Source organism: Aethalodelphis obliquidens, unplaced genomic scaffold (assembly GCF_003676395.1).
Source record: "Aethalodelphis obliquidens isolate GAN/ISIS:26980383/991018 unplaced genomic scaffold, ASM367639v1 scaffold53, whole genome shotgun sequence".
Classification (NCBI taxonomy): Eukaryota; Metazoa; Chordata; class Mammalia; order Artiodactyla; family Delphinidae; genus Aethalodelphis; species Aethalodelphis obliquidens.
Window position 1 is genome coordinate 8027244 of NW_020837997.1, and position 27913 is coordinate 8055156.

Sequence of the window (27913 nt, forward strand, 5' to 3'; positions counted from 1 at the left end):
TGAATTGTCTTGTGACGATGAAGGTATAAGGAATGTTTAAAGGATTTTCCACACTGATCACATAGAAAGGGCTTATCTCCAATGTGAGATTTTCTATGGTCCCTAAACTGAGATCTGACAAAAAGTTTACCACAATCTTCACATAAAAACTTTCTAGCATGAGTTTCCATGTGTTCAGTAAGTGCAAAAGGCCTGATGAAGGCTTTACCACATTCCGTACATTTATATGGTTTTGTTCCAGTGTGAATTCGATTGTGAATCTTAAGATATGAAGAACTTTTAAAGAATTTTCCACATTTTTCACATGGAAAAGGCCTCTCTTCACTATGAGATTTTATATGTTCTTTAAGTCTATAGGAAGTAAGGAAGGCTTTCCCACACTCCCTACATTTATGCACTTTTATTTCACTATGATTTTGCATGTGATCATTAAAGAATAAGGGATAAAAATAGGATTTTCCACTTTCCTTATATATAAAGGGCCTCTCTCCAGTATGAGATTTTATATGGCTCCTAAGGTGATCAGCTCTAATGAAGGCTTTCCCACATTCCTTACATATAAAGGGCTTTTCTCCAGTATGAGATTTTTTATATGCCTCTTAAGTTCATAAGCTATAATGAAAGCTTTCCCACATTCCTTACATTTATAGGGTTTCTCTCCATTGTGGGTTCCCATGTGAATTTTAATGGATATATGATATTTGTAGACTTTTCCACGCTCCTTACATTCATAACTTTTTTTTGTGGTGTGATTTCGTACAGGTATACCATGCCTTGTGGAGTGAACAGAAGCTCTCCCATGTTCCTTCTGTTCACAGTGTTTTTCCCCATTCTGAGTTACTACTTGTGCCTGAAGAGAAGGCTGATTCACACAAGGTTCCTCACCATCACTGCATTCGAAGGCTTTCTCTCCCATGCAGGTTTTCCTGTCCACAATATTTGGAGTCAGGATGATGGCTTTTCCACAGTGATTAAACACAAAATGCTTCACAACCGTAGAGGTTTTCTTCTGCAGAGTAAGGAAGCTTTTTCCATACTCATTATGCTCGTAAGTGTTGCCTCCATTTTGAGTTCTCCTGCCTGTCCTAAGGCTCAAGGGTTCATTGAAGTCTTTCCTATATTGCTCACAGTTACAGAGTTTCCATCCATTGTGCATTCTTGCCTGTGGATGGATAGATGAATGATGATGCAAAGATTGCTCAGACTCATTAATTGATCCTACTCATCTCAAACTTGAAACATCATTACAATGATGAAGATGACTTTTACCATTTCTACTACATTCATACACCTCTGCCCTGTTGATTTCTTTCAAGTTGAATGATGGAATCCTTCTGCCAGAATGATGTTCCATCTACTCCAACCTTCAAATAATCCTGTACAACTTCATGGATTGTTGTAAAATCTCAAATGTCCTGTTACATATGTGGAACTGAGGACTTATGGGAACTCTGAAGCAATAATTATCAAGCTAGGTTTAGGATATCCCCAAATTCAACCTATTCAGAGTATCTCACCATAGACATTGCTCTCCCCTGGTGACTGCCACCTATTGCAAACATCTATCACTTGTGTTCATGCTATAAATGAAATTCCCTTTCTTTTCTGAATGTGGAAAAAGAGAAATATGATGTTTTAAACTTACCAATGTTACTGTTTCCATCCCAACAGATGTTTCTCCCCCAAGATTATCCTGGTGAATTGCTGAGCCTTTGGTTTTAAGTTGCATTTCCCATAAAAAAATAATAAATGTAAGAGTTTGTAGAAAGAAACAGGAGGCTGAAGGAGTTAAAAATAATAATACTCATTTGTATTGGCTTCCAAATTAAAGATGCTAAAAATATCAATACATACATACTAGATTTGAGGAGTTTGGCTATGCCAAATATTTAACAATGATAGGAATGCAGAGTCAAAATTCAGTACCTGATTAAAAAGAATTCTATGAAAATTAAATATGATGGGGAAAAAAACCTGAATATTATCAGTGAAGGAAAAGAGGAATGTTAGGAAAAATAGCCTACATCAAAATGATAAAGTTAAAAAAAGAAACAGAACAAGCCATTTTGGATAAAGATGTGGTACCTATGTACAATAGCATATTACTCAGTTGTAAAAAAGAATGAAATAATGTCATTTGCAGTTACATGGATGGACCCAGAGATTATCATATTAAGTGAAGTAAGTCAGACAGAGAAAGACAAATATCATATGATATCACTCATATGTGGAATCTGATTTTAAAAAATGATACAAATGAACTCATTTACAAAACAGAAACAGACTTAAAGATATCAAAAACAAACTTATGGTTACCAAAGGGGAAATGTGGGAGGGTGGGATAAATAAGGAGCTTGGGATTAACATACACACACTACTATACATAAGATAGATAACAATGACCTAACGTATAGCACAGGGAACTCTACTAAGTATTCTGTAATAACCTATATGAGAAAAGAATCTGAAAAAGAATGAATATATATATATATATATAACTGAATCAGTTGCTGTACACCTGAAACTAACATAACATTGTAAATCAACTGTACTTCAATAAAATTATATTAAAATAAAGAAAGAACAAACCATTTTGTGAGCTCATAAGAAATTGTGAGTAAATGTGAAGTACGTACATATGACAACTTGAATATATCCTGAAACATCAGAGACCAGTGACCTCAGCCTTCTGTGAGAAAGCACATCTTTACAAGTTTCCTCATTATTATTCCAAAGACACTGAAATTTTCACTGATCAGGAATCACTCACCTTGGAGGACTCCTTTTCTTTCCGCTGTCCTCAAATCATCTTCTTGTTCCAACCAAGAGATCAGAGTGGGTTTCAATGATTGATACCCTGTTTATGAGGAAAGATAAATTAATGAAAGAAGCTCCAGAAAAATAGAAGAAACTGTCCAATGAATCAGCTCCTATATGTCTAAAACTGTGGTAAAACTATTTCAGAAGGGATAAAACAGGAAATTCACCTCCTTCTGTTCTCCACAAAGACTGTTTCTCTCTGGCCCCTGAAGCCCACATTCAGATTGATATAAACAATTACAAAGCTTAAGACTTTTTTTGATATGGGAAACAAAGTAAGTGCAAAAAAAGATGTTCATTCACATGGAGAAACCAATACACCAATGAGTGTCAAACGTTGGTGTTCATGAGAACCAAGTCCAGTGTCTGTCACAACACAGATGACTGGGTCCCAATGCCACAGTTTCACTCAGTAGGGGAAAGGTGGAGTCTGAGAATGCACATTTCTAAGAGCGATGGTGATAATGCTAGTCCTAGAAGCACATTTTCAGATGCCAACCGAATTAAAACCCATTCATGTGAAGAACAGTGTCTGTTAGTTTCCATTATATTCATATGTAACATCACCCATGCTGCAACACAGTAAGTGCATCACATATATCTGTTCTCTAAGATGCTATAGGAATGATGGCAGCCTTACCTGCTGTGGTCAGGTTCTTGTAGTTCTCCAGCATCACATCTCTGTATAGCTTTCTCTGAATGGGGTCCAGTAAAGTCCATTCTTCCTGGGTGAAGTCCACAGCTACATCAGCGAAGGTCGCTGAGTCCTAAACCATCACACACATACTAGCTTCAGTAAAGTAAGCCCTCCACCAATGGTAGGGACTGGAGACGGGTGACCCATGATTCAATGTCTCTCATCATCTCCCCCAGGACACAATGGTCCTAGGTTCTCTTCTATCTACACTCACTCATGATTGATATCCCTCAGCTACAGCTCTAATGGAACATGTAATACATGAACTTATCTCAATAGAATGAGCCTTAAAGTGTTTTGTTTCTCTCCTGTAGCATAGTCCTAAGCCAACTGGAATCACTTGTAAATGCTGATGAATGAATACATTCTTTGAGAAATGCACAGTCATCTTCCTTACTGTGTAAGAGCACCAAGCAAAACAAAAAATATGCAGTCACCATCATGAGAGGCAAGATTAGGAGGTCATTACTGAAATACTGAGATTATTCAGGGTAATGTGTCACCAGTATGAGCTTCCACTTAGGGAGGGAATTCATCAGGGACTGAGTCCTGCAGTGGCTTTATTTCTTTAAGAAGCTCTGGACACAGGCCTACCAAAACAGAATGTGTCCATCTGGTGGATACAGTAGCTCATTTTTTAGGATAGACTTGCTTCTTACCCGAGAACAACTTCTCAAACACTCAGCCATTATCCTTTCTGCCTCTATCTTTTCCTCAGGAAGGCGAAAGGGTCCTTAGAACACCTAGGAGAAAAGAAAGAAGGCATGAGTACCCAGAGATGATCATAATTCCCACAGTCACTGCCTGGAAGTCATTCAACTCTAGCTTGAAATTCCCAATTATCCTTTGCACACTCAAGAAGTCTCACACATACACACACCACTGCTGTGAAATGCCAGAGTAGTCCTGTCTCACCTGGAGCCAGAAAAGGGGATGGTGAGCCATGCTTCCCATCAGGAAAAGAGTAATGGGTTCATTTTACAGGGAAGCAACCTTAAGACCTGAGTAATGTGACTCTTCATTTGTCAAGGCAATAAAATACTTGAATAAGATTATGCAGCAGGGCTTCCCTGGTGGCGCAGTGGTTGAGTGTCCGCCTGCCGATGCGGGGGACGCGGGTTTGTGCCCCGGTCTGGGAGGATCCCGCATGCCACGGGGAGGCTGGGCCCGTGGGCCATGGCCGCTGGGCCTGCGCGTCCGGAGCCTGTGCTCCGCAGCGGGAGAGGCTGCAGTGGTGAGGGGCCCGTGTACCGCAAAAACAACAACAACAAAAAAACAAAACCAAAAAACAAACAAGAAAAGATTATGCAGCAACTCTACCTAAATGCGCATACCAGAAAGCCGAGTTAGAGAACAGCATTATCTGGCTCCCTTCAGCAATTCCTAGATGAACCAGAAGCATGACTGCTCAGGCCCAGACCAAAAGACTGGCAGATCCTAAAGTAGAGTCTCTGAAAAAGGACATTAACAGGGACTTCACATGGGACATATAGCTGTCATGTTGCAATGATGGTGAAATTTGCCTGAAAATTCCTTTCTTTGATGTCAAGATCATGTCAGGCAGCTTATGAATACAAGTGGACAGGGACATCTCCATGCCCCTGGAGATCGGGTTATCTGGAGTCCTGCTTCATATCAATCATTAATCAACAAATATTAGTTATCTCACACACAACATCATAAATTAGCTCTTTCTATGTAGATAACATAGTTACTAAAAGAGTATGCTCTACAACAAGAATATCAGTAACATCAATTATTATTCATTGAGTACATTATGTACCAGATATCTCATTAGGAGCTTACAGCTTACCTATATGTTTGGAACAACTTGAATACTGGATTCTACTCTTTCAACTGTAAATTATGTATGCTCTAAGCAGAAATTAAGTATATATGATAAAAATTTAGTGTCCAGTAAATTTAAAACCCTTCAAATGAAAAAAATGTAAAATATCTAAATTTTTAAATTGACTGTTTAAGTAATATTTTAATATATATGAGATAAAATAAAATATATTCATATAAATAATCTTCATTTTTGTTTATTGTGGGTACTGAAAATATTTTCATTATATACGTGGTCTATACATTATATTTATATTGGAAAAGCACTGGTGTAGGCTGCTGCTGGGCTTATGAAGGGAAAAAAATACATTCTATTCGGTCAACATCCTTGAGCTTCTCCTGATGGATGTTGGAGAAGTTTGAAGCTCTAGGCCTCCTTTAGTTCTTATCACTGGATTATTCCTTTCTTTCAATGCCCTTGTGCTAGGCAATCAGTTGAGAGTAGTAACATATACAGAAAATATTCTAGGCATTAAATATCCACCATTCTTATTAGGGAAGATAGACAATAAACTAATAATTGATATATCAATTCATTAGTAACATGGGAAAACAATCAAGCAGGTAAAAAAAAAAAAAGGGTATCCTACACACACACACACACACACACACACACACACACACACACATATTGTTAGTTCCCGGGACAGATAAAGAAAGAAAGGGGAAATCATTAGGTCTTCTACACTTGGTCCAAAAAGATTAGAAAAAAATTTATCAAACTTTTTACAAAAGAATTCAGAATACATGAAAGTACTGGGAAGCCTCCATGGGTCTCCGTTTTGGAAACACTCAAATCAAACAGGTATGTACTCTCTCCTTGCCTTGGACAAGGAGCAAGGCCCTGTCATACTTAGCCCAACATTTGTCTATTTTAATGAATCTTTTCAGACAATCACATTTTCATATTATTTTTCAGTTCCTTTTTCATGGAACTGAAAAATTTGCTTTTATGTTTACTTACTTCTTCCCCAGACTTTCTTCATGCTTCTTGTCTTTTAACATTCTGTATTTAAAAGTTAACTTCTTTTTGTTATATACCAATAACCTTTAATATATCAAACACAGACCACCAGGCCAAATGCTGGTCTACAAAACTGGATACGAATGATGACAATGAAAGTTCCACAGTTCATTACCTATGAACCTATGGACCATATTCATCCTCACTGTCCCCACAGTCCTTATTCTTCAGTAGAGAAGACTAAAACCCATACATACATGAGGTCAAAAAAAATCAGGTGTCTAGACTCCCTTATAACTGTACTTACTACTAGGGGTCTCAAACCAGGAGTCCTTAGGTTGAGTAAGTTTAGTGAGGTGGTACCTGATAAAATGTTTTATTTTTCTGTTTATTTTGTAGTTGGATATAATTAATGTCTAATGAAATACACAGATCTCAAGTATTTAGTGGATGAATTTTGATAATTGCATATACTTGTATAATCACCAGCCTAAACAAGAAACAGAACATATTTATTTCCCTGGAAAGCCTTCTTGTCCCTTTCCATCCATTCCTTACTTCTTGCGCTCAGACAAGCACTTTCTGATTTCACTGTTACTAGATACATTATGTTATATATGTATATTAGGGAATTAATACAGCATTTTCAAATGTGGGTCTTAACTGATTTTTTGTGTACTGTTTAGTGAAACTACGGGCAAAATACATTAAAATCTCCCACTAGAATTTTGAAATTGTTTATTTCTTCTTCCACTTCTTTCAAGTAATGCTTTATATATTTGCAACAATATTATTGAGTGGATACGCATTTGATTCTTTATATTTTTGGAGAAACAGATTTGTTTATCATGACCTCTGTATCTGTAGTAATGCTTCTTGACAACGTTGTCTGACATAAGGATCAGCTTTTTGGTGGAGAGTTTCTTTTTTTGGCATATCATTGGTAGCACTGTATCTGTTTTGGATGTCAGTGTCTGCCAGTACAAAGAGTGGCACGGTGTCTGGCACACCAAAGGCACCCACTAACTGGTGACTGACAGAGTGGAGCTCCTTCACATCACTCTTCAAGTACACCTAGGTTATACCTAAATAACTGTTCATAATACAACATATATCTATTTTCATAAATGTATTTGATTACTCTAAGAATGTAAGGGTGGGAGGAACACCATCTTCTTTCAAGCACTCACACCAGCGTCGGCTTATCTGCACACCTGTCACTTGTTTCCCAAAGCCTCCTTATATGGACACTTAGTGCTCTAGGTCCTGCACTGGCAGTGGCACCCCAATTCCCTCTCTACATCTACATACTGGTCATGGCTTGCCTGCATACCAGAGGGGAGCTTCATCCTTGCCCAGTGACTCTTAACTAGTTCTGGCCCTGGCAACCTAGCAAATTTCCTCACATTCAATGGGTTGCCATGATATCTTCTCTAACAAGCTCTGAAATCAATCTTGGGGAGAGGCCCCCACTATAAGTTTGGCCTTCCTTAGGTATTCTCCATGAACTCTAGGATATATGACAGAATTCTCTTTACAATTTTATACTTTACTTCTCCTGTTTAAATCAAAGTACGATTTCTGTCTCTTCATTTCATGCAGACTTATACACAATAGTGAAGATAGGTGATCCCTGGAGACAAAGTAGTAAAGATGACATTTTGGGATATGTTTGGTCCAACCTTTAGACTCAAGCATAGAGCTAAAAGCCTTGCCAATGGGAAAGACTTTCACAGAATTACAACTGTCAAGCAATCACCTATGATGATTATGGTACAGCTCTTGCCTTGGGAGACCAGGTGAATGCTACACTTAACGGTACAACAATAATGGTGATTATAATGGTTGTGGTGAGAGATGGATTCTTTTGAGTGTAGTTGCCCAGACAATGACAAGCTCAGATCTACTATCTCAAGTCAAAGTCTGAAACCAGAGAGATTCCATGACAGGTTAAAAACTCATTTCATGTGGTCACATGGGAAAGATATTGCAAAAATCAAATGCAGAGTTCAAGTATTCAACCATACTTAAAGTCAGTCTCACATACTTTTTCATGTGAAAATGAGGCACTGATCAGGGAAGAAAGAGACAGGAAACTTGAAATAGGGATATCTATGGGGACCCTGATGACACTCACAATATTGAACCCCCAAGACACTCTGAGCCTCCCTTATCAGGGAAGTAGCTTGCTCTTAGGTTTCTGAAGATACTAGCCTTCCTCTGCTTGACAAATGTGTGATAATCTCACTTAGAGCAGATGCCTTGGAAGGAATGCTCACTCTCGAGACCCACCACAATTACCTGCCGTTGCCTCTAGACACACAACTAGTGCAAAATCCAAGGGGACAGGACAGTATGCAACACAAGGTAGGAGAAAACAGCTTACATACAAAATAAGCCCAACTCTGCAAATGTGTATCAAAAGAGTTTGGTGAACATGTAAACTCCTAGGAGTTCCTAGGGGATTAAGCTCAGGTAATTCCAGTGAGTGCAAGTAAATTGTATGATAGGCTGCCAAGGCTCTTTCAACACCTAAGTACAGTTGCACTACCTCCTCTTCCTCAGTCTATGTCTATGGCTTCCTGTGGTATTCCTTACACCGAGCTGGCTGAGACAAAACCTGGTTTATAGATGGGTCTGCATAGTAAGCTAGTTACACCTGGAAGTTTAGACCTGAAGCTCTATATCCTTACTGAAGGGATGACCCTGAAAGGCAGTAGTAATTAAAAATCTTCCCAGTGGCAGAAATTCAAGCAGTATATTTGGCTGTTGCTAGGTCTGGAGTGAAAAACAGCCACATGTATGGATACACATTGCTTCACAAACAGTTGTCAATCACTTGACTAGAGAGTCAAAGACGTGAATGGAACAAGATTGGAAGGTTGATGACAAGAAAAGTAGTCTGGGAAAAGTATATGAAAGGATGTCTCTGAATGCATATAAACTGTAAAGTTATTTGTGTCCTATATGAATGTCCACCAAGAGCAATCCACTATAAATAAGACTATTAATAATCAGGTGGACAAAATGATGCAGTCCATAGATGTGAATTACTTTTCCCAGCCAAAACAGTGTTTCCTCAATGGGTCCATGAACCAAATGGCCATGCTAAAGGGGATAAAGCCTATCTGTGGGCTCAACAATATGGACTTCCCTTCTCCATGGATGACCCAGCTAACACTACTGTTGTGTGCCTGGGAATGAACATTTGGGCCACTCCAACAGGTACATAACCCAGACCAGGCGAGGGTCTCATTGAGGGCAAGGGAAATGTGAAACTGATTGTTGAAGAAGTAACCCATGGATGTCAACCACAACCTCAAGACCAATTAGAGAAACAAGAATGGTAGTAGTTCTGCACGTTTTCTCTTTGCTTATTATATGTATGCATTTATTTAATGCATATGTTTATTTATATAAACGAACGATTCATTTCTATCTCCTCCCCATTTTAATTTTATACATAAGGTGTTAATGGTTAACATTACCATTTAGTCTTTAGGAAACTATATCTGCAAGTCTGTGAACAAATGTGAGGAATTCAGTTTTCTTCACTATGTCTTAATCATTCAAGCACTGACTATAATATATCCTCTAGTAAATCAACAGATGAAGGAATAACTTCATCAAGTAATTAAAATTCTCTCAACTTTACCTTCTATAAAACTCTCAAATCATTTCATTTATTTCCTTTTCCATAATAATAATCCAATTGTAATTTACCACCATCGTGTTTTAAAGCTTATTTATCATAAACTTCTAGGTTGACTCCATGCATTCACTTTCATACTTTCTCAGACAACTCTTTCCTCACCTTAGGAAATACACTGAATTTGCAACTTCTCTGGGATTTTGCTCATGAAGTTCCCTTCATCTGAAATGTTCTCATTCATTCTACACCTCCTCACCTTAGCTCAACAACCTGATTAGCTAAGTCATATCCATGCTTTCATTCTCAACTCAAATATCAACACCTCCCAATATATCTTCTCCCCTCATATTAAGCCATTATTATGTCCAGATAACAAACTTGCCAACAATCACTTAAAATGTCTTCCTAAATAAACTGTAAACCCCATAGAAGCAATACTATCCTTATTTCGATCTCCATTGTTTCCCTATTTCTCGAAGACAGCCTAGCTCATTAGGTGGACTGTCAGAATTGCCAATCCCCACACAAATGTTACAGCATAGATATGCACAAATTGAAGTAAAACAAACAAACAAAAAAACTACAACACAAAATGAAATAGGAATCATATAAAATGTCTGTGCACAATACAAATCAAAACACTGTACTTCTGAAAACGTATTTGAGTACTCTTAGGAAGAAAGTGGACTGGATATCAACTTTTTTTTCCCCCTCATCTCGCAGCTTGTGGGATCTTGGTTTCCTTGACCAGGGACTGAACCCAGGCCCCCAGCAGTGGAAGCACGGAGTCCTAACCATTGGACCACCAGGAAATTCCCTGGATATCATTTTTGAAAACAAGTGCCTTGAAGTCAAAACTAAAATGTGTTCCTTATGTTTCTCCAGAATAATTTTAATCCTATTTTAATGTTGATTTGGAAACTACCAAATGGCACAAGATTTATGGAAGGGATTTATATACCAGAAAAATTAACCATGTTTTGGCCCTTTGACCTAGAAACCCAACTTTAAAATCTAGTCCTGAAGATGCACCTCTACAAACGTGAAACAACATACACAGAGGATCACTGTTAGTAGTGCTAAATCACAGATGCCAGAATAATTGATAAAGGTTGTTAGAAAACAAGATATTCTGAGTGTCAAAATATCACCCCACATATTACTTTCTTATTCAAGAAGAAAGTAGTTTACCTTTAAAATACAGGTCTCTGGTGATCATTACCTTAAGTAATGAAATGTAGCATCACTAACAGAAGAATGTTATAAATCTAGGTCTTCCTGATGAAATACAACATTATCTATGATATATTTTGTAAATGATCTTTTGAAGCCTGCAGACCAAAATGTAAGTGACAAACTATGACTCACAGGCCTTTTTTTGTGAATAAAGTTTTATGGAAAAACAGCCATATACACTTGTTTACTGAGATCTATGGCTACTTACCCACGACAAAAGTAGAATGGACTAATTCGAGACCTTGTGGCCTGGAAAGCATAAAGTACTTCCTATCTGTCCCTTTTCTTTTCTTTTTTTGTTTTTTGGCCACGCCCTGCAGCATGTGGGATCTTAGTTCCCCTACCAGGGATCGAACCTGCACCCCCTGCATTGGAAGTGCAGAATCTTAACCAATCTTAACTGGGGAAGTCCCCTGTCCCTTTTCAGACAGTGTGTGCTAGCTGTTGTTCTGGATCCAATTACCAGTTGATAGAAATATAAGAAACAGAATAAACATTTAAACACACCATGAAAATAAAATCAGAAATATCAATATGCTCAAATAAACAAGCTAACTTTACACATCAAGAAACTAGAAAAGGAAGGACAAACAAAGCCCAAAGGTAGTAGAAGGAATGAAATAATAAAGATCAGAATGGAACTCAAAGAAATAGAGAATAAAAATAAAATAGAAAACACCAATAAAACTGAGAGGTTTGAAAAGATAAACAAAATAAGACAAACCTTTAGCTAACTCACCAAGAAAAAGAAAGAGGGCTCAAAATTAAATATGAAAAAGATACTACAACTGATACCACAGAAATACAAATGATCATAAGAGATTGCTATGGACAACTGTACACCAAAAAACTGGACAACCTAAGAAATGGATAAATTCCTAGAAACATACAATCTACTAAGAGTGAATCATGAAGAGACAGAAAATCTGAACAGACTGATTACATGTAAGGAGATTAACCAGTAGTAAAAAACCTCCCAACAAACCAAAGTCCAGGATCATAAGCCTTCACTGGTGAATTCCACCAAACATTTAAAGAGGAATGAATATCAATCCTTCTCAAAATCTTCCAAAGAAAACAGGAAGGAGGGAGTACTTCCAAACTCATTTTATAAGACCAGTGGTATCCTTATACTATAACCAGACAAGAACACTACAAGTAAAGAAAATTACAGGCCACTATCCCTGAAGAACACAGATTCAAAAATCCTCAACAAAATATTAGCAAACCCAAATCAATAATACATTAAGAGGATCATACACCACGATGAAGTGGGATATATCCAGAGATGCAGGATGGTTCCATATCTGCAAATCAATCAATATGATACACATTAACAGAATGAAGGACAAAAATTGGGGACTTCCCTGGTGGCGCAGTGGTTAAGAATCTGCCTTCCAATGTAGGGGACATGGGTTCGATCCCTGGTTGGGGAACTAGATCCCACATGCGTGCTGCAACTAAGAGTTTGCATGCCACAACTAAGGAGCCCGCTGGCCGCAAATAAGGAGCACACATGCCACAACTAAGGAACCAGTGAACCGCAACTAAGAAGCACACGTGCAGCAACTAAGGAGCACATGTGCCACAACTAAGGAGCCTGCCTGCTGCAACAAAGACCCGGTACAACCAAAAAAAAAAAAATTAAAAAGTTAAAAATAAAGTTAAAAAAGGGACAAAAATCATATCATAATCTCAACAGAGGCAGAAAAAAGCATTTGACAAAATTTAATATCCATTCATGATTAAAAATTCAACAAAGCAGGTACAGAGAGAATGTTGCTCCATAATAAGGACATATATCACAAGTCCACAGCTAACATCATATTCAACAGTGAAAAGCTGAAAGCTTCTCTAAAGTCAGGAAAAAGACAGGGATACCCATTCTCACCACTTTTATTCAACATTGCATTGGAAGTCCAGCCAGAGCAATTAGGCAAGAAAAAGAAAGAAAAGGCATCTAAATTAGAAAGGAAGAAGTAAAAGTGTCACTCTTTGCAGACAACATGATATTATATACAGAAAACCCAAAAGGCTCCACCAAAACACTGTTAGAACTAATAAATGAATTCAGTAAAGTTGTAGTATGCGAAAACAATATACAAAAATCAACTGCATGGCAGGGGGATAAATTAGGAGTTTGGGATTAACATATACACAGTACTACATATAAAATAGATAATCAACAAGGACCTACTGTAGACCACAGGGAACTCTACTCAATATGTAATAACCTATATGAGAAAAGAATCTAAAAGAAGAGGGGATATATGTATATGTATAACTGATTCACTTTGCTATACACCTAAAACTAACACAACATTATAAGTCAACTAGACTCCAATATAAAATAAAAACTAAATTAAATTGAAAAAACAAGAAATTATGCTAATAAAGGAAGTAAGAACTTATAAAAAATATCAATTGGGTTTCTATACACTAATAACAAACTACTAGAAAGAGAAATTAAGAAAACAATCCCATTTACAATTGCATCAGAAAGAGTAAAATACCTAGGAATAAATTTAACCAAGGACATGAAAGACCTGTTCACTGAAAGTTATGAGATGTAGATGAAAGAAATGGAGAAGACAAAAATAAAAGGAAAGATATTCCATGGCTCATGGATTGGAAGAATTACTGTTAAAATGTCCCCTGTACCAAAGCAATATAAAATTCAATGAAATTCTTACCAAAATTCCAATGGTGTTTTTCACAGAAATAGAACACACAATCCTAAAATGTGTATGGAACCACAAAAGGCTCTGAATAGCCAAAGTGATCTTGAGAAAAAAGAACAAAGCTAAGGCATCCTGCTGCCCAATTTAAACTGTATTATAATGCTATAGTAATCAAAACAGTATGGTACTGGAACAGAAACAAACACAGAGATCAATGGAACAGAATACAGAGTCCAGAAATTCAAAACCACACAAATACAATTAATTTATGACAAAAAAGCCAAGAATATATGATGGAAAAGGGACGGTCTCTTCAAAATGTAATGTTGGGAAAACTGGACAGCCACGTGCAAAGGAATGAAACTGGACTACTCTCTTACACCATACACAAAAATTAACTCAAAATGGATTAAAAACTTGAATGTAAGACCTAAAACCATAAAACTCCTAGAACAGAACATAAGCAGTAAGCCCCTTGGCATTGGTCTTGGAGATGATTTTTTTGTATTTGACAACAAAAGCAAAAACAAAGGCACCAAAAGCAAAAATAAACAAGTGGCACTATGTGAAAGTAAAAAACTTCCTGCGTGGCAAAGAAAACCATCAACAAAATGAAAAGACAATCTACAGAATGGGAGAAAATTTTTGCAAATCATGTATCTGCTAAGGGGTTAATATCCAAACTATATGAACTCATACAATTCAACAGGAAAAGACAAATAATGCAATTTTAAAATGGGCAGAGGATCTGAATAGATGTTTTTTCAAAGAAGAGATATAGATGGCCAAAAGGTATGTGAAAAGGTGCTCAACGTTACTATTAAGGGAAATGCAAATCAATGCAACGAAATAGCACATCTCTCAGAATGGTTATTATCAAAAAGACAACAAATAATAAGTGTTCGTGAGGATGTGGAGAAAAGGGAACCCTTGTGCACTGCTGGTGGGAATGTAAATTGGGGCTGCCATTAGGGAGAACAGTATGGAGGTTCCTCAAAAAATTAAAAATAGAACTATGATATGATACAGCAATTTCACTTCTGGGTATTTATGTGAAGAAAACAAAGACACTAACTCAAAAGATATATGTACCTCCATGTTCACTGCAATGTTATGTACAATAGCCAAGACATGGAAGCAACCTAAGTGTCAATCTACGAATAAAGAAAGAAAACATAGTGTGTTTGCATGAACACACACACATATACATACCCAACACACACACACAATGGGATAAAAAAAGAAGGAAATCTTGCTGTTTGCAACAACATGGATGGACCTTGAGGTCACTATGTTAAATGAAGTCAGACAGAGAAAGACAAATACCATATGATCATATGACCTCACTTATATGTAGAACCTTAAAAAAAAAACTAGAATGCATGGATAGACAGATCTATGGTTGCCAGAGGAGGGGAGAGTGGGATGGGATAAATGGGTAAAGGTGGTCAAAAGGTACTAACTTCTAGTTATAAAATAAATAAGCCCTGAGTACATGCAATATACAATATGGTGACTATGGGTAATGATACTGTATTGTATATTTGAAAGTTGCTTATAGAGTACATCTTCAAAGTTCTCATCACACACACACAAATCTGTAACTACGGATGGCAATGGATGTTAACTAGACTTAATTCGGAATAGATATACAAACATTGAATCATTATGTTGTACACTTGCAACTAATATATGTCAATTATATCTCAACTTTAAAAAACTTCAAAATGTGTGACTTTTTAAAACGTGTTACTTTTCAAAAAATCAATATAATGGAGAAATAACGGCCAACGCTCTAGGTTAAAGGAGACTAAAAGACACAAAAAAAATTGCCGTATATAAACCCTGATTGCATCTCAGATCCAAAGACACTCAGAAGTGTATTTCAGAGCAATGTGGAGGATTTTAGTTTTCACAGAGTAGATAGAAGGTGACATTATTACTTTAAATTTTCTTGGGGTAAATAATAGTTCTGTGGTTTAATTAGCACAATGTCCTTATCTTTAGGAGATGCATTACCAAGTATTTAAAGGTCAAGTATTAATACATGGCTGCAATTTATTTTCAGCTTACTCCCTCGAATAACTCACCAAAAAATGTATTTATCTAGAGAAAGAGAGCAAACATGCAAAATGCCCAAAATGGGTGACTCTACTTCAACGGACGTTAATTGTACCGAAGCTTCACATTTTATTTAGGTTTACGACTTTTCAAACGAAAAATGTGGGGAAACAATACTTAGACCAAACATCCCGTTAATCAGAAGTTCAATTATCCTAGATATAGGGCAAAAAAGCCTCTATCCGTTTTTCTTGGAATCCCATGTTTTGAAGTTTTGTAGGGAGGTACAGGTTTAGGAAGTTCAGATGAAGAGATAAGGGAGCATCCTTGCTTCTCTTTTGTAGCAAAAGTTGTGGCCTATATAAACTTATATTTCTATACAAAAAAACGCACTCCATAGACATCCATGAAAGTACCTTTCTACCCGAATGTAATGCGCCAAAAATAAAGAACGCGCAAAGATAATGCCAAATTCTCAGACGAAACTTCTTTTTTTGCATAGAAAAGGAAACGGAGGCCCTTTCTCCCACTGCTCACCGGCATGTGCCAGAATCGCCGGGTGCGTGAAGGACTCGAGGACACGGGGCTGGAGTCAACGGACCCTAAAGGCGGAAATTCTTTACCTCTCGAAGAAAAATCACGAAGGCTGCTTTGGAGGCTTTTGAAGAGGGGAGCACAGGATGAAACCTAAACGACCCCGCGGAAGCACCCTTAGGATATTTCGCCGGGGCGGCCTCTGGACCTGGCCGTTCCGGGAGGCCCCGAGGCCGCGGCGGAAGTGAGCGGCGTAGGCCTCTCTAAGCTGACCCCAGGGCGGCCCGGGACAGACTCGTTCTAATTCCACCTTCCATTTGCTTCCCTCTCCTACGCGCCGGCCTACCGGACGCCGGATTCGGCCAAACCACGACCAACCGGAAACTGCTCAAGAAACACCCGGCCAGCAGCGGAAGAGACTGCGGCGAACGAAGTTCGCCACTTCCGCTTCCGGCTCGGGAGGGGTCGGAAGAGGCGGGGCTTCCGTGGTGGCACCGTCGGCCACGTTCGATCCCCTCAGGTGGAGAAATTCTAGTTTTCTCTGGCGTGGGTACAGATGGGTTCCGGGTGGGCTAGGTTCGGGGGCTGGGGACCGAATGAGCCCCAAAGACAAGATTGAGGCTGGAACCAGTCCTTAGATGGGGCTGCTGGTGGGGGGCGCAGTCTGTTTCTGAGGCGGGGTTGGAGGTGGGATACGTTTTGTGCGTATTTAGATCGCTGAATACTGGCGCCTGAAGGGCGTGGCTGCGGGCAGGGACCCACCCCAAGCAAGCACATCAAAAGGTCTACGTGCCTCTCGCCTCGTTCGTGGAGCCCTAACAGTGATTTTCCCATATCGATAATCCTGCCGATCCATGAAGTAGTCTGTCTTCTCCGGTCAATTCCACAAGGCAGGACACAGTGCTAAACTCAAATGCTGTCCCCTGCATCTGGGGGGTTTTTCATTGTTGTTAAATCAGTAAGCAATCGAAGACAGCATTACGTTTGCTAGACCTCAAAACTACTTGGCACGTAAGATTTAAAGTTTCCCCTTTCTTTTAGTAGGGGGTGGGGGGATTGCTTGTAGCTTCGTAAAGTCCCAGCCTTTATACTTAATTTTTTTCTTTTGGTCTCTTGTGTTTCCCTGGTTTTCTTTATTTCTTTTTTCTTTAGATATTTACCTGCTAAGCTCCTGGTGGTCCCGAGTGACCCCTGCTGTGAGCAGTGGCCTCCCTTTCTAGACTGTCCCTATCAACCTCAGGGGGACTAGAGTCTATATCCAAGGTGGGGGAATCCTTATTTTGTAACAATTTGGTTTTCAGGAGGATGCTCTTACATGTTGATAGGCAGTGGTACTCAAGAGAGCCCAAGCACACTGACCAGGAGATTTACAAACTGATTTGAGTTGAGAAAACTTCTGAGGTTTCTTGGGAGCAAGAACAAAATGTTCCTTCCCCTTTTCCTTTTTCATTAAACATTGAGCCACCAGTCTCTATGGATGAGATCCCTCATATCCCACTAGGTTGGAAATCACTACAGAAGCAAAGCAAGGCACAACAGAGAGATAGGTGAGGGCTGCTGGTGTCTTTGGTGGGGACAGCCACTGGGGAACTACTGATCTCTTTGTCTGCCACAAGGGATGTCATGGAGGAGATCTCTCTTGGTGTTGCAAGGAACATCATAACTAATATGGTGATGAAGAAAGGTAAGTTGTTTCTGGTTGTCCTTAAAAATCTGTAGGCATTAAATGTTATCCACTAGGTCAATAGCTCACATTTATATCAAGTGAATTAATGAAATTTCATTATTAGGGGGAAAAGGATAAACACTATATAAGAATGAAAGGACAATTTACCAGAAACATATAAAATGACTACATTTTTATGCATCCAGTTATACGGCCTCAAAATACAAGATAGAATTTAAAAAACAATCTGACTACCCACAGTCATACTGGGGCATTTTAACATACCTCTCTCAGTAAAGGGGAGATCATGAGGTAAGGTTTTTAATGATACAGATTTTAAAAACACAATAAAATTTATCCATCAGATATACTGAAAATCTGTTACACCCAACAAATTATAGAATACACATTGTTTTCAACTATACTTGAAGGATTCTTAAAACTTGACCATATGAGATGTATCAGTTGAGACTGAAATCCACTGAAACAGACTCTTCCCACAAGAGTGTTAAACCAGTTAGTTTATTTTTTTCATGTTACAAGAAGTCCAGAAATAAGCAACCCATAGTTGCTTATACATAGCTAAATACTATGTCCTTATTATATAATCAGTAGTGTATGACTGTCATCCTATTGGTCTATTCTCTAGGAAAAAAGAAGAGATAAGACAAAGGGCAAATGGTAAAGTGAAAACGCCAGATGCGATGCTCCCATTTCCATGGAATTCTTTAGAACCCACAAGCAGTGACCTCTGCCTCCTTTCTCATTGGCCAGGACTGTGGGCTCATGGGCACTCACAGCTGCAAGGAAAGCTGGGAGATGAATCCTTAAGAACTGTCCACACTGCTAATTTGAACACAGTTGTATTGTTACTTGAAAGAAGGAGGGGAGGAATGGATATTGGGACAGCAACTTCTTTTGTCTCACACATTAGGCCATGTAGCAAGTCTCTAATAATTTTGTTTGAATCTATGTCTTATAGAATCTGTGTCATGAAGACCATGCATTCTGTGCATAATGCAATTAATTTAGAAATCTATAACTAAAAGATAACTAAAATATGCACAGAGTCTGCACATTAAAATATATATTTCTAAATAACCTATAGTTTGGTCCAAGACATCTTGATGAGAAATGGACAATATTTAGTACTTAATTACAATAAAAACATTATGTATCAAAACTTTTGTGATGTAGATCAAGGGGAATTTACAGTGCTGTATAATCTTTAATACTCATCAATTAATGAGTTGTCACACTTTAAAGATTAAACACTCACTGATAAATACAATCACAGAACCATAACATTTATAAGGTTGGTTCCAGTATAACGTGACTAAAGAGTTGTGCCTGAAGGCTTTCTAAATTGGTCACAATAGGGTTTCTCTCCAGAGTGAGTTCTAAAATGAGTGAGATGTGAAGGACCTAAGGCTAGCCTGTAGTCATTTCATTCATATAGTTTCTGTCCAGTATGTATTCGTTTGTGCATTATAAGGTTAGTGCTGGTGCTGAATGCTTTTCCACACTGAATACATTTATAGGGCTTCTCTCCTGTGTGAGTTCTCATATGTACCCTTAGGCAAGAGGAATTCCTAAAGGCCTTCCCACATTCTTTACACTCATAGGTTTTCTCTCCAGTGTGAGTTCTCTTGTGCACAATAAGATAAGAGCCTGTACTGAAGGATTTTCCACATTGATTACACTCATAAGGTTTCTCTCCAGTGTGAGATCGTGTATGTTTCTTAAGGGATGACTGATCAATAAAGGATTTCCCACAGTCACTGCATTCATAGGGTTTCTCTCCAGTGTGTGTTCTCATATGTTTCTGAAGGGATGAAGGAACAGTGAAAGCCTTGCCACATTCCTTACAGTCATAGGGTTTCTCTCCAGTGTGAGTTCTTTTGTGCACATTAAGATGAGAGCTCTGGCTGAAGGATTTTCCACAATGATTACACTCGTAAGGTTTCTCTCCAGTGTGTGATCTCACATGTTTCTTAAGGGAAGACTGAAAAACAAAGGCTTTCCCACAATTGCTGCATTCATAACGTTTCTCTCCAGCGTGAGGTCTCACACATATCTGAAGGGACAAGGGGCCAGTGAAAACTTTCTCGTGTTCATTACATTTTGAGCTTTCCTCCACAGTACACATTTTTTTGTGGAAACTAAGGGAAGATCTTTTTCCATAGTCACTGCATTCACAGAGTTTCTCTCCAGTAGGTATTTGTTGATGTACTGAAAAGGAAGAGTGTAAGTTGAAGGACATAAGATGTTGATTACACTCAGAAGATTTCTCTCCTGTGAGAGTTAAGTGTTTCCTAAGGGATGACTCTTGATTGAAAAATTTTCCACAACCATTAAATTCAATAATTTTCTCTCCAGTGTGAGTACTCACATGACTCCTAAGAGTTGAGGGATGGCCAGAGTCTTGCCCATATTCTTTATATTTGTTGCATTTCTCTCTCTTGCAATATCTTGGACAAATAAGGTGACAGTTCTTTCTAAAGAATTTTCCACAATGATTAAATTCCATTGGTTTCTCACCAGGGTGAGTTGCTGCCTACAGAATAAGGAATCAGTGGTGACTAAAGGCTTTCTCACTTTCATCACAGAGGAACTCACTCCCATGTGGATTCTGCCATATATATAAAGCATATTATTATAACTAACATTTTTTACCATTTTCAGGGTGTGTGTATACCTTTTGCGCTATTCTTTCAAGTTGAAATAGGTGAATACTCTTCCCAAGACCCCATGGTATTCATTCCCATCAAAGGGCATCCTAAATATAGTTTTTCTAGTCATGTGTGAAGAATGAATGAATTATTTATTAAATAATAATTGAATCACATTTAAGTAAATGTTTACTTGTTGATATTCTCTGCATGGCAGCAAGTGTTGAGGTAGGTTTGGAGATTTCTCCAATTTTATGGGATTCATAAAGGCTTTCCTGAAGCAGCTTTCTGATGAGTGAATTCCACTTGCCTCAAGTGTCTCCCCTTGTTTGGGTGCTGCTGCTGTTTTAATTCCTTGAAATTCACAGAGTTCTCCCATTCTAAAAAACCAGGAACCATTTCTAGTGAATCTCACCGTTTTTATGCCATTGGAAGTTTTTTCCCCAGGAACATTCTGTGTAAGAATTGCGTCTTTTGATTTAAGTTGAGTATCCTGGTCTGAAAGTGAATGGGGAAATTTTTTATAATTATTGGGAGAAAAAGTAGGGATGAAAGAAAAAAGGAGGCAGGCACCCTATGGATTTGTTTTCAAATAATAACACTAAATATAGGAGGAAAATATGAAAGAGAAGATGCAACCAGTGACCAGAGAAATTAATTTAGGAACTTGGCTCTGGAAACAGATGCCAATGATAGGGACAAGCAATGGAAATGAGAGGTATTTTACTAAGGATTCTGGAGGCTTGAGACAATAAGAGAAGGTATTATCTGGAAAGCAAGTGGGGAGAACTGAACAAAAAGTATTCAAGGAAATGTGAAATTGAAAGAGTAATTAAAATAGTTTTTCCTTTGAGACCAAATGGAAGTATGAATGAATGGAGAGATGGTGAAAGAAGGAAAGCTCATGTAATGGCCTCTGCCTTCTTTCCCACAATGACTGACATTCCCAACAGTATCACCCCTTGCAGGCTGTGGCTATTTCATACAATGACCCCTTTCTGCCTGGGGCTCACCTCTATAAGCACCTTGGAGAATTCGTCTCTGCTCTGGCCTCAGCTCTTCCTGCTCCACCTCGGTGAACAGACTGTGTTTGCAGAGATGATACCCTGCTTATGGGGAAAGACACATGATGTGGGTAGACTGTGAAGGAAACAAGAAATCTTTCCACAAAATTGATTCCAATACTTTGGTTTTAAAGGATTCTGAAGATAGGCAAGTGCAGCTTTAGGGGGAGCAAAACAATCAGATTATATAACTATTTCACAGGGCCCCAAAACAGACACGCATACTCCTTGCCCCACATGACCTGACCCTTGAATTCCAAGCCCAAGATCTGCAAATTACCTAAATTTTTTAAGGATCGAGAAAATACAATCAGTGCATTTTCATGGGAAGCCACAAGACTGCTCCACAAGGGCAGGAACCATCCATTCTGTGTTTACCATGTACTGCCATTCTTTTCACAGTTGCTGGAACAGATATGTGATGAAGAACTATTACGTGTAGGAACAAATGAATACGAAGGAATGAAGTCAACTTTACCCACTGAGGCTAGGTTCCTAAAGTTCTCCAGCATCACGTCTCTGTACAGGATTTTCTGAGCAGGGTCCAGCAGTGCCCACTCCTCCTGTGAAAAGTCCACTGCCACTTCCTCGAAGGTCACCAAGTCCTAAAACATCACATGTACACAGGTTCAGCCAAGGACCATCTCTAACTCTGAACCAGAAAGATGGCGAGTGAGGCTGACAGGACTTGGGAAGGAGACCCAATGTGTAGGAAGCTCAGACATGCTTCAGAGGTCTCATTATTTGACCCAAGGCTCAATTCTTGGAAATTTCCACTTTTGTCCTCACTCCCTGGACCATATCATCCAGCAGCTTAGCAGCTTTTCTAACACAGTGGAACTTATATTTCCACAACTAGGTTGTGAGGAATCTGCCAGTCTTATTGAAGATCAAGACTGAGCATACTGCAGAATGAGAAAAATAATTAGTGAAAAAAGTCTTTATTTTCCTTCATGGCACCCAGCAGAATATGGAACTAATACTCACCCTGGAGGATTATCTGAAAAAAAATTAACAAATGTTGAGGCCTTTCCTAAGACATCCTCTATCTCCTATTCTGAGAAGCCCAGAGAACTGGGGAAGCCTAAGGCCAGCCTGCCTGGGCTGTGAAGCTGTGGGTCATGGGCAAGAGATGTATCCTTTAGCAACAGCAATGTTTTTTTGGAAACAATAACTTCCCACATACCTGTGACCAGGTTGTCAGCAATCCTGCAGCCATTCTTCCTCTTGTGTCTCCCTCCTGGCCAGGCTCCTGGACTGGAGCATGCAGACCTAGAGGAGAAGAAAGAAGCCATGAGAGTCTTGGCCTGATAGATATTCAACACTTACAGGCCTGGAAGCTTCCTCACACTAGCTTTAACAACGCACACATAAATGCACATATATGCACATATACATACAAACAATACAGTACAGATTTTATCTCCCTATCCAAGAACAGTTAGGAATGGGAATACTGTATGTACTTATTATTATTATTATTTTGCGGTACGCAGGCCTCTCACTGTCGTGGCCTCACCTGTTGCGGAGCACAGGCTCCGGATGTGCAGGCTCACTGGCCGTGGCTCACGGGCCCAGCCGCTCCATGGCATGTGGGATCTTCCCGGACCAGGGCACGAACCTGTGTCTCCTGCATCGGCAGGCAGACTCTCAACCACTGAGCCACCAGGGAAGCCCTGTATGTACTTATTTTTTTAACTTTTCCCTAGACTGAACTACCAAAAATGCCTAGAGTCACTCACAACTCAGGAGCAATGAGCGCTCTAGTGTTAAAATTCCTCAAAATGCCATCTATCTGTATAAGAAACCAGGACTCCTTTGGCAAATAGCTGAGTCCAATGTGGAACAAGAAATGTGCAAGATGAGCCTGGAACAGCTTATACCAGAAAGCAAGGAGCCTACCACACAGGAGAAAACTTAAAAAGGTTCCCACTGGCTTAAGATGGAACAATTTAATAAAGAATAATGACTACAATCAGTTGAAATATACCAAATGTAAAACAAAGCCATGAGTATATAGTGTTACTAAAAGAACCTTCAATGGTCACTATCGGAGGTGGCTAGGATATAATTTTGTTATTCTGAAAATTCGTGAAAAGAATCAAGGCTTTCCTGGTGGCTCAGTGGTTAAGAATCCACCTGCCAATGCAGGGGACGCAGGTTCGAGTCCTGGTCCGGGAAGATCCCACATGCCATGAAGCAACTAAGCCCGTGTGTCACAACTACTGAGCCCACGTGCCACAACTGCTGAAGCCTGCGTGCCTAAAGCCCATGCTCCACAACAAGAGAAGCCACCACAATGAGAAACCCACGCACCGCAAAGTAGAGTAACCCCTGCTTGCCACAACTAGAGATAGCCCGCACACAGCAATGAAGACCCAACACAGCCAAAAGTAAATAAAATAAATAAATTTATTTAAAGAATGTAATTAAAGACTCAAATGTATCACCCCGCTCCCTCCTTTATGAACAATATTTTATGATTACCAAATAGTTGCGATAAGGGAAAGCTCTTTATAGAATAATTATAGAAACTTTATTAGGAGCTTCATTTATTATGAAGAAAATGCTAGAATCAGAAAGTGACCATTCTGCAACCACTAGTAAATTAATGGACCTAGGCAATGACAAGAAATGGCTATTAAAATATTAGATGAAAAGTGAATGGGGATGTTTATTTTCAACTTTTAATTTTGAAATTATTTTGAAAAAATTTCAAACTCAAAAGTTGTGAGAATAGTGTAAATATGATGAACTTCCCTATACTCTTTATCAGTTGTTAAAGTTCTATCACATTTGCTTTCTTTCTCTCTCTGTAGGGGGGTGTGTGTGTGTGTGTGGGTGTTTCATCAAGAATGATATTGAGAGGAATCTACTTGAGAGGAAATTGTGGATGTCATGACCCTTTTCTCCTACATTCTTCAGAGTATCATAGGAACTTAGAACTTAGAACATTCTCTAACACAAACACAATGATTGAAAGCAGGATTTAATATTACTATCTATCATACAATCCATATGCAGAATTTTACCAACTGGCCCAATAATGTCCTTTATAGCAGTCACTTTTTAAACTTCCCATCCAGGATCACGCCCTCAAAGTATGTTTCTTTAATCTTCTTTAATCTGGACCAATCCCTCAGCCTTTCTTCATCTTCCCAGGTTTGAAAAGTCCAGGCCAGATGTTTTACAGACAGCCTCAGTTTTGGTTTGTCTGTTGTTTTCTCATGATTAGATTCACAAAGTTCATTTTTGGATGATGTATTATGTGATTGATGCTTGTCCTTCTCTGCATCACTTCAGGAGGCTTATGATGCCAGTCTTGTCTCATTATTGATATTAACTTTGATCACTTGGTTAAGGTGGTATGCAGCATGTTTCCCCATTAAGTTAAACTTTTTTTCTTTTGTAATTAACAAGAAACCTGAAGGAGATAATTTAAGACTAAGTACATGTGCTGGGGAACTTTATAAAGTAAGATCAAGCTGACACTGGGACCAACTGATAAATCTTAACATCTCAAAAGAGACAACTGGACATCATTAGTTCTGATATGATGTAACAAAAAACAACACCAATTATAAAATATTTTTGCCAAAAAAAATCCTAACAAATCCTTTAATTAGCAGTTTATAGAAGAAGGGTAAGAGGAGACAGAGAACATGTTAAATGATATTATATACAGGACATAACCAGACAAATCCAGTTTGGAGGAGAAAGAGGAAGGGAGAACTCTTCCTGATTAAGAGACTTAAGAGGTGTAACAATCCATTGTAAAGTGTGGCCCTTAGATCTTGATTCGAACGACTATAAAAACACATTTGAGACACGTGGTGTTAACAGAACACAGACAGGATATTAGACGTTATTGGTAAAGAGAAAAGCATCCTGGGTTTCGGAACCAAAAAAAAAAAGAGAGAGAGAGAGAAAGCAGTTCCTGATCTGCAGGAGCTGACCTGGTACTCTCAGCTAGGCCTTGCTGTTGTGATGAGCTGGCCTGAAACTCACAGCAACGTCTGGGTGTTCTCTTGTTCAACACCCAAAACAGCAACAAGACAAGGTCACTCTGTGACCATGATATATTGAGACAAAAGCAAGAACACTCTGTAACTGTGTTTGAACATGGACAAAATATAAACATTATTTACACCTCAGAAATGACCAAACATCCCCCTTTTCTGGCTAATATGAGTGACTGCTCCTTGTTTATCAATTATAATTTTAGCCTCTGTATAGTTTTCCCCCTTTGTAGGTAACATTTACTAAGATGCCCAACACAGAATACCCTTGCACCCTACAACATCCAATCCAGAACTCACCCCAAAAGCACCTAATACGAGCCCCAATTCTTTTTTTTATAGGTTAGAAAAATGTGTGGGTTTTTTGTTTGTTTTTTTATATTAAGACTTTGTAGTTGCATTTACTAAGTTCCTGGTTTCAGCTGGCATCTTAAAAATATATCCCTTTAAGTTATGATTTTAGGTTCTCAATTGACAAAGGTCAACTAGACAATGACAAAGTCTAAAAAATACCCAACATTGACAAAGAAATTAGTTTGAAAACTAGAAAATCTGCCTTCAAAAATAGCTATTTCTACCAAAGTGGGCAAAAGGTATTGTTGTTGGATTAAACTACAATTTTATTTTAAATATTACCATCCCTCGGGAAATACCACTATAGCTTGAAAAATCACATTCACTTACAACTCACACTCTTGATCCTTGAAATGACATCTTATAATTCTGATACGCAGTATGCTTCTGAGTCAGTAGTTTTACCCTGAATGCCCTTTAAAGAAACCTTTTGAATGTTAAAATGATGTATGACTTTTTATTATACTAGCCAATTTGCTAGTATGTATATCAAGAGCAATGTTCCCCCCCCTTTTTTTTTTCAATATTTATTTATTTATTTGGCTGCACTGGGTCTTAGTTGTGGCACGTGGGATCTTCAATCTTCGTTGCAGCATGTGAGATCTAGTTCCCTGACTAGGGATCAAACCCAGGCCCCCTGCATTGGGAGTCTTAGCCACTGGACCACCAGGGAAGTCCCTCCCCTTTCTTTTTTAAAAGTAATTTTAAAATCTATTTTAATTGAGATAACAATGATTTATAAAATATAAGTTTCATGTGTTCAAAACCAAAGTCCTTAATAAGTCTTTTCTAACACTCTCTTACTGAGATATCCCACAGTTCACCATTGTGTGCATTCTGCCTTGCTGCAGTAAGTAATAAATCCAACTTGTTTAACTCTGTGTGCCCCTGGTGGTCTTCAGCTAAAGACCACTGATAACATCAAGAAATACTGTTAATTTGGGGGTGCGTGATAATGGTGTTGTGATAATGCTAAAAATGTCTGTTAAAAGTTTATGTAAGGGCTTCCCTGGTGGTGCAGTGGTTGAGAGTCCACCTGCCGATGCAGGGGACACGGGTTCGTGCCCAGGTCCGGGAAGATCCCACATGCCGTGGAGCAGCTGGGCCCGTGAGCCATGGCCGCTAAGCCTGCGCATCCGGGGCCTGTGCTCCGCAACGGGAGAGGCCACAACAGTGAGAGGCCCGCATACCGCAAAAAAAAAAAAAAAAAAAAGTTTATTTAAAAAAATTTTTAAATTGAAGTACAGTTGATTTACAATGTTGTGTTAGTTTCAGGTGTACAGCAAAGTCATTCAGCTATGTATGTGTGTGTATATAGATATATATATATACACACACATATATATATTCTTTTTCAGATTTTTCCATAATAGGTTATTACAAAATATTGAATATAGTTCCCTGTGCTATACAGTAGGTCCTTAATTTTTATCTATTTTATATATAGTTTTGTGCATCTGTTAATCCCAAACTCCTAATTTATTTAAATTAGGAATTAAAAGTTTATTTATTTTTTTTTGTTTTTTGTTTTTTTTGCGGTACGCGGGCCTCCCACTGTTGTGGCCACTCCCGCTGCGGAGCACAGGCTCCGGACGCACAGGCTCAGCAGCCATGGCTCACGGGCCCAGCCGCTCCGCGGCATGTG

At 38.7% G+C, this 27913-nt stretch overlaps 2 protein-coding genes across 8 annotated transcripts in view; both read right to left on the reverse strand.

Annotated features, from left to right (window-relative positions):
- Positions 1-320: 320 nt before the first annotated feature.
- On the reverse strand, positions 321-20656 carry LOC113608629 (zinc finger protein 426-like). 4 transcript variants are annotated; one of them, XM_027085268.1, is made up of 6 exons: positions 20552-20656; positions 4177-4260; positions 3461-3587; positions 2771-2857; positions 1646-1779; positions 321-1162 (listed from the first exon to the last, which is right to left on the reverse strand). In XM_027085268.1, the coding sequence occupies exons 2-6, from the start codon at positions 4204-4206 to the stop codon at positions 503-505; spliced, it is 1038 nt and encodes a 345-aa protein (XP_026941069.1). In that variant the 5' UTR covers positions 4207-4260; positions 20552-20656; the 3' UTR covers positions 321-502. The 4 variants fall into 4 exon arrangements, with proteins under 4 accessions (XP_026941069.1, XP_026941070.1, XP_026941067.1 ...); XM_027085269.1 differs by lacking the exon at positions 20552-20656 and adding an exon at positions 16583-16695 and having other exon boundaries at positions 1646-1710; XM_027085266.1 differs by lacking the exon at positions 20552-20656 and adding an exon at positions 16583-16695.
- The window catches only part of LOC113608628 (zinc finger protein 177-like), a 33072-nt gene continuing 23818 nt past the window's right edge, over positions 18660-27913 (reverse strand). For all 4 annotated transcript variants that reach the window (XM_027085264.1, XM_027085261.1, XM_027085263.1 and 1 more), the window contains 5 exons: positions 23082-23167; positions 22374-22500; positions 21845-21937; positions 21247-21329; positions 18660-20716 (listed from right to left, as the gene is read on the reverse strand). In XM_027085264.1, coding sequence (XP_026941065.1) covers positions 19607-20716; positions 21247-21329; positions 21845-21937; positions 22374-22500; positions 23082-23167 — 1499 coding nt within the window. In that variant the 3' untranslated portion in view covers positions 18660-19606. The remainder of the gene's footprint in view (positions 20717-21246; positions 21330-21844; positions 21938-22373; positions 22501-23081; positions 23168-27913) is intronic.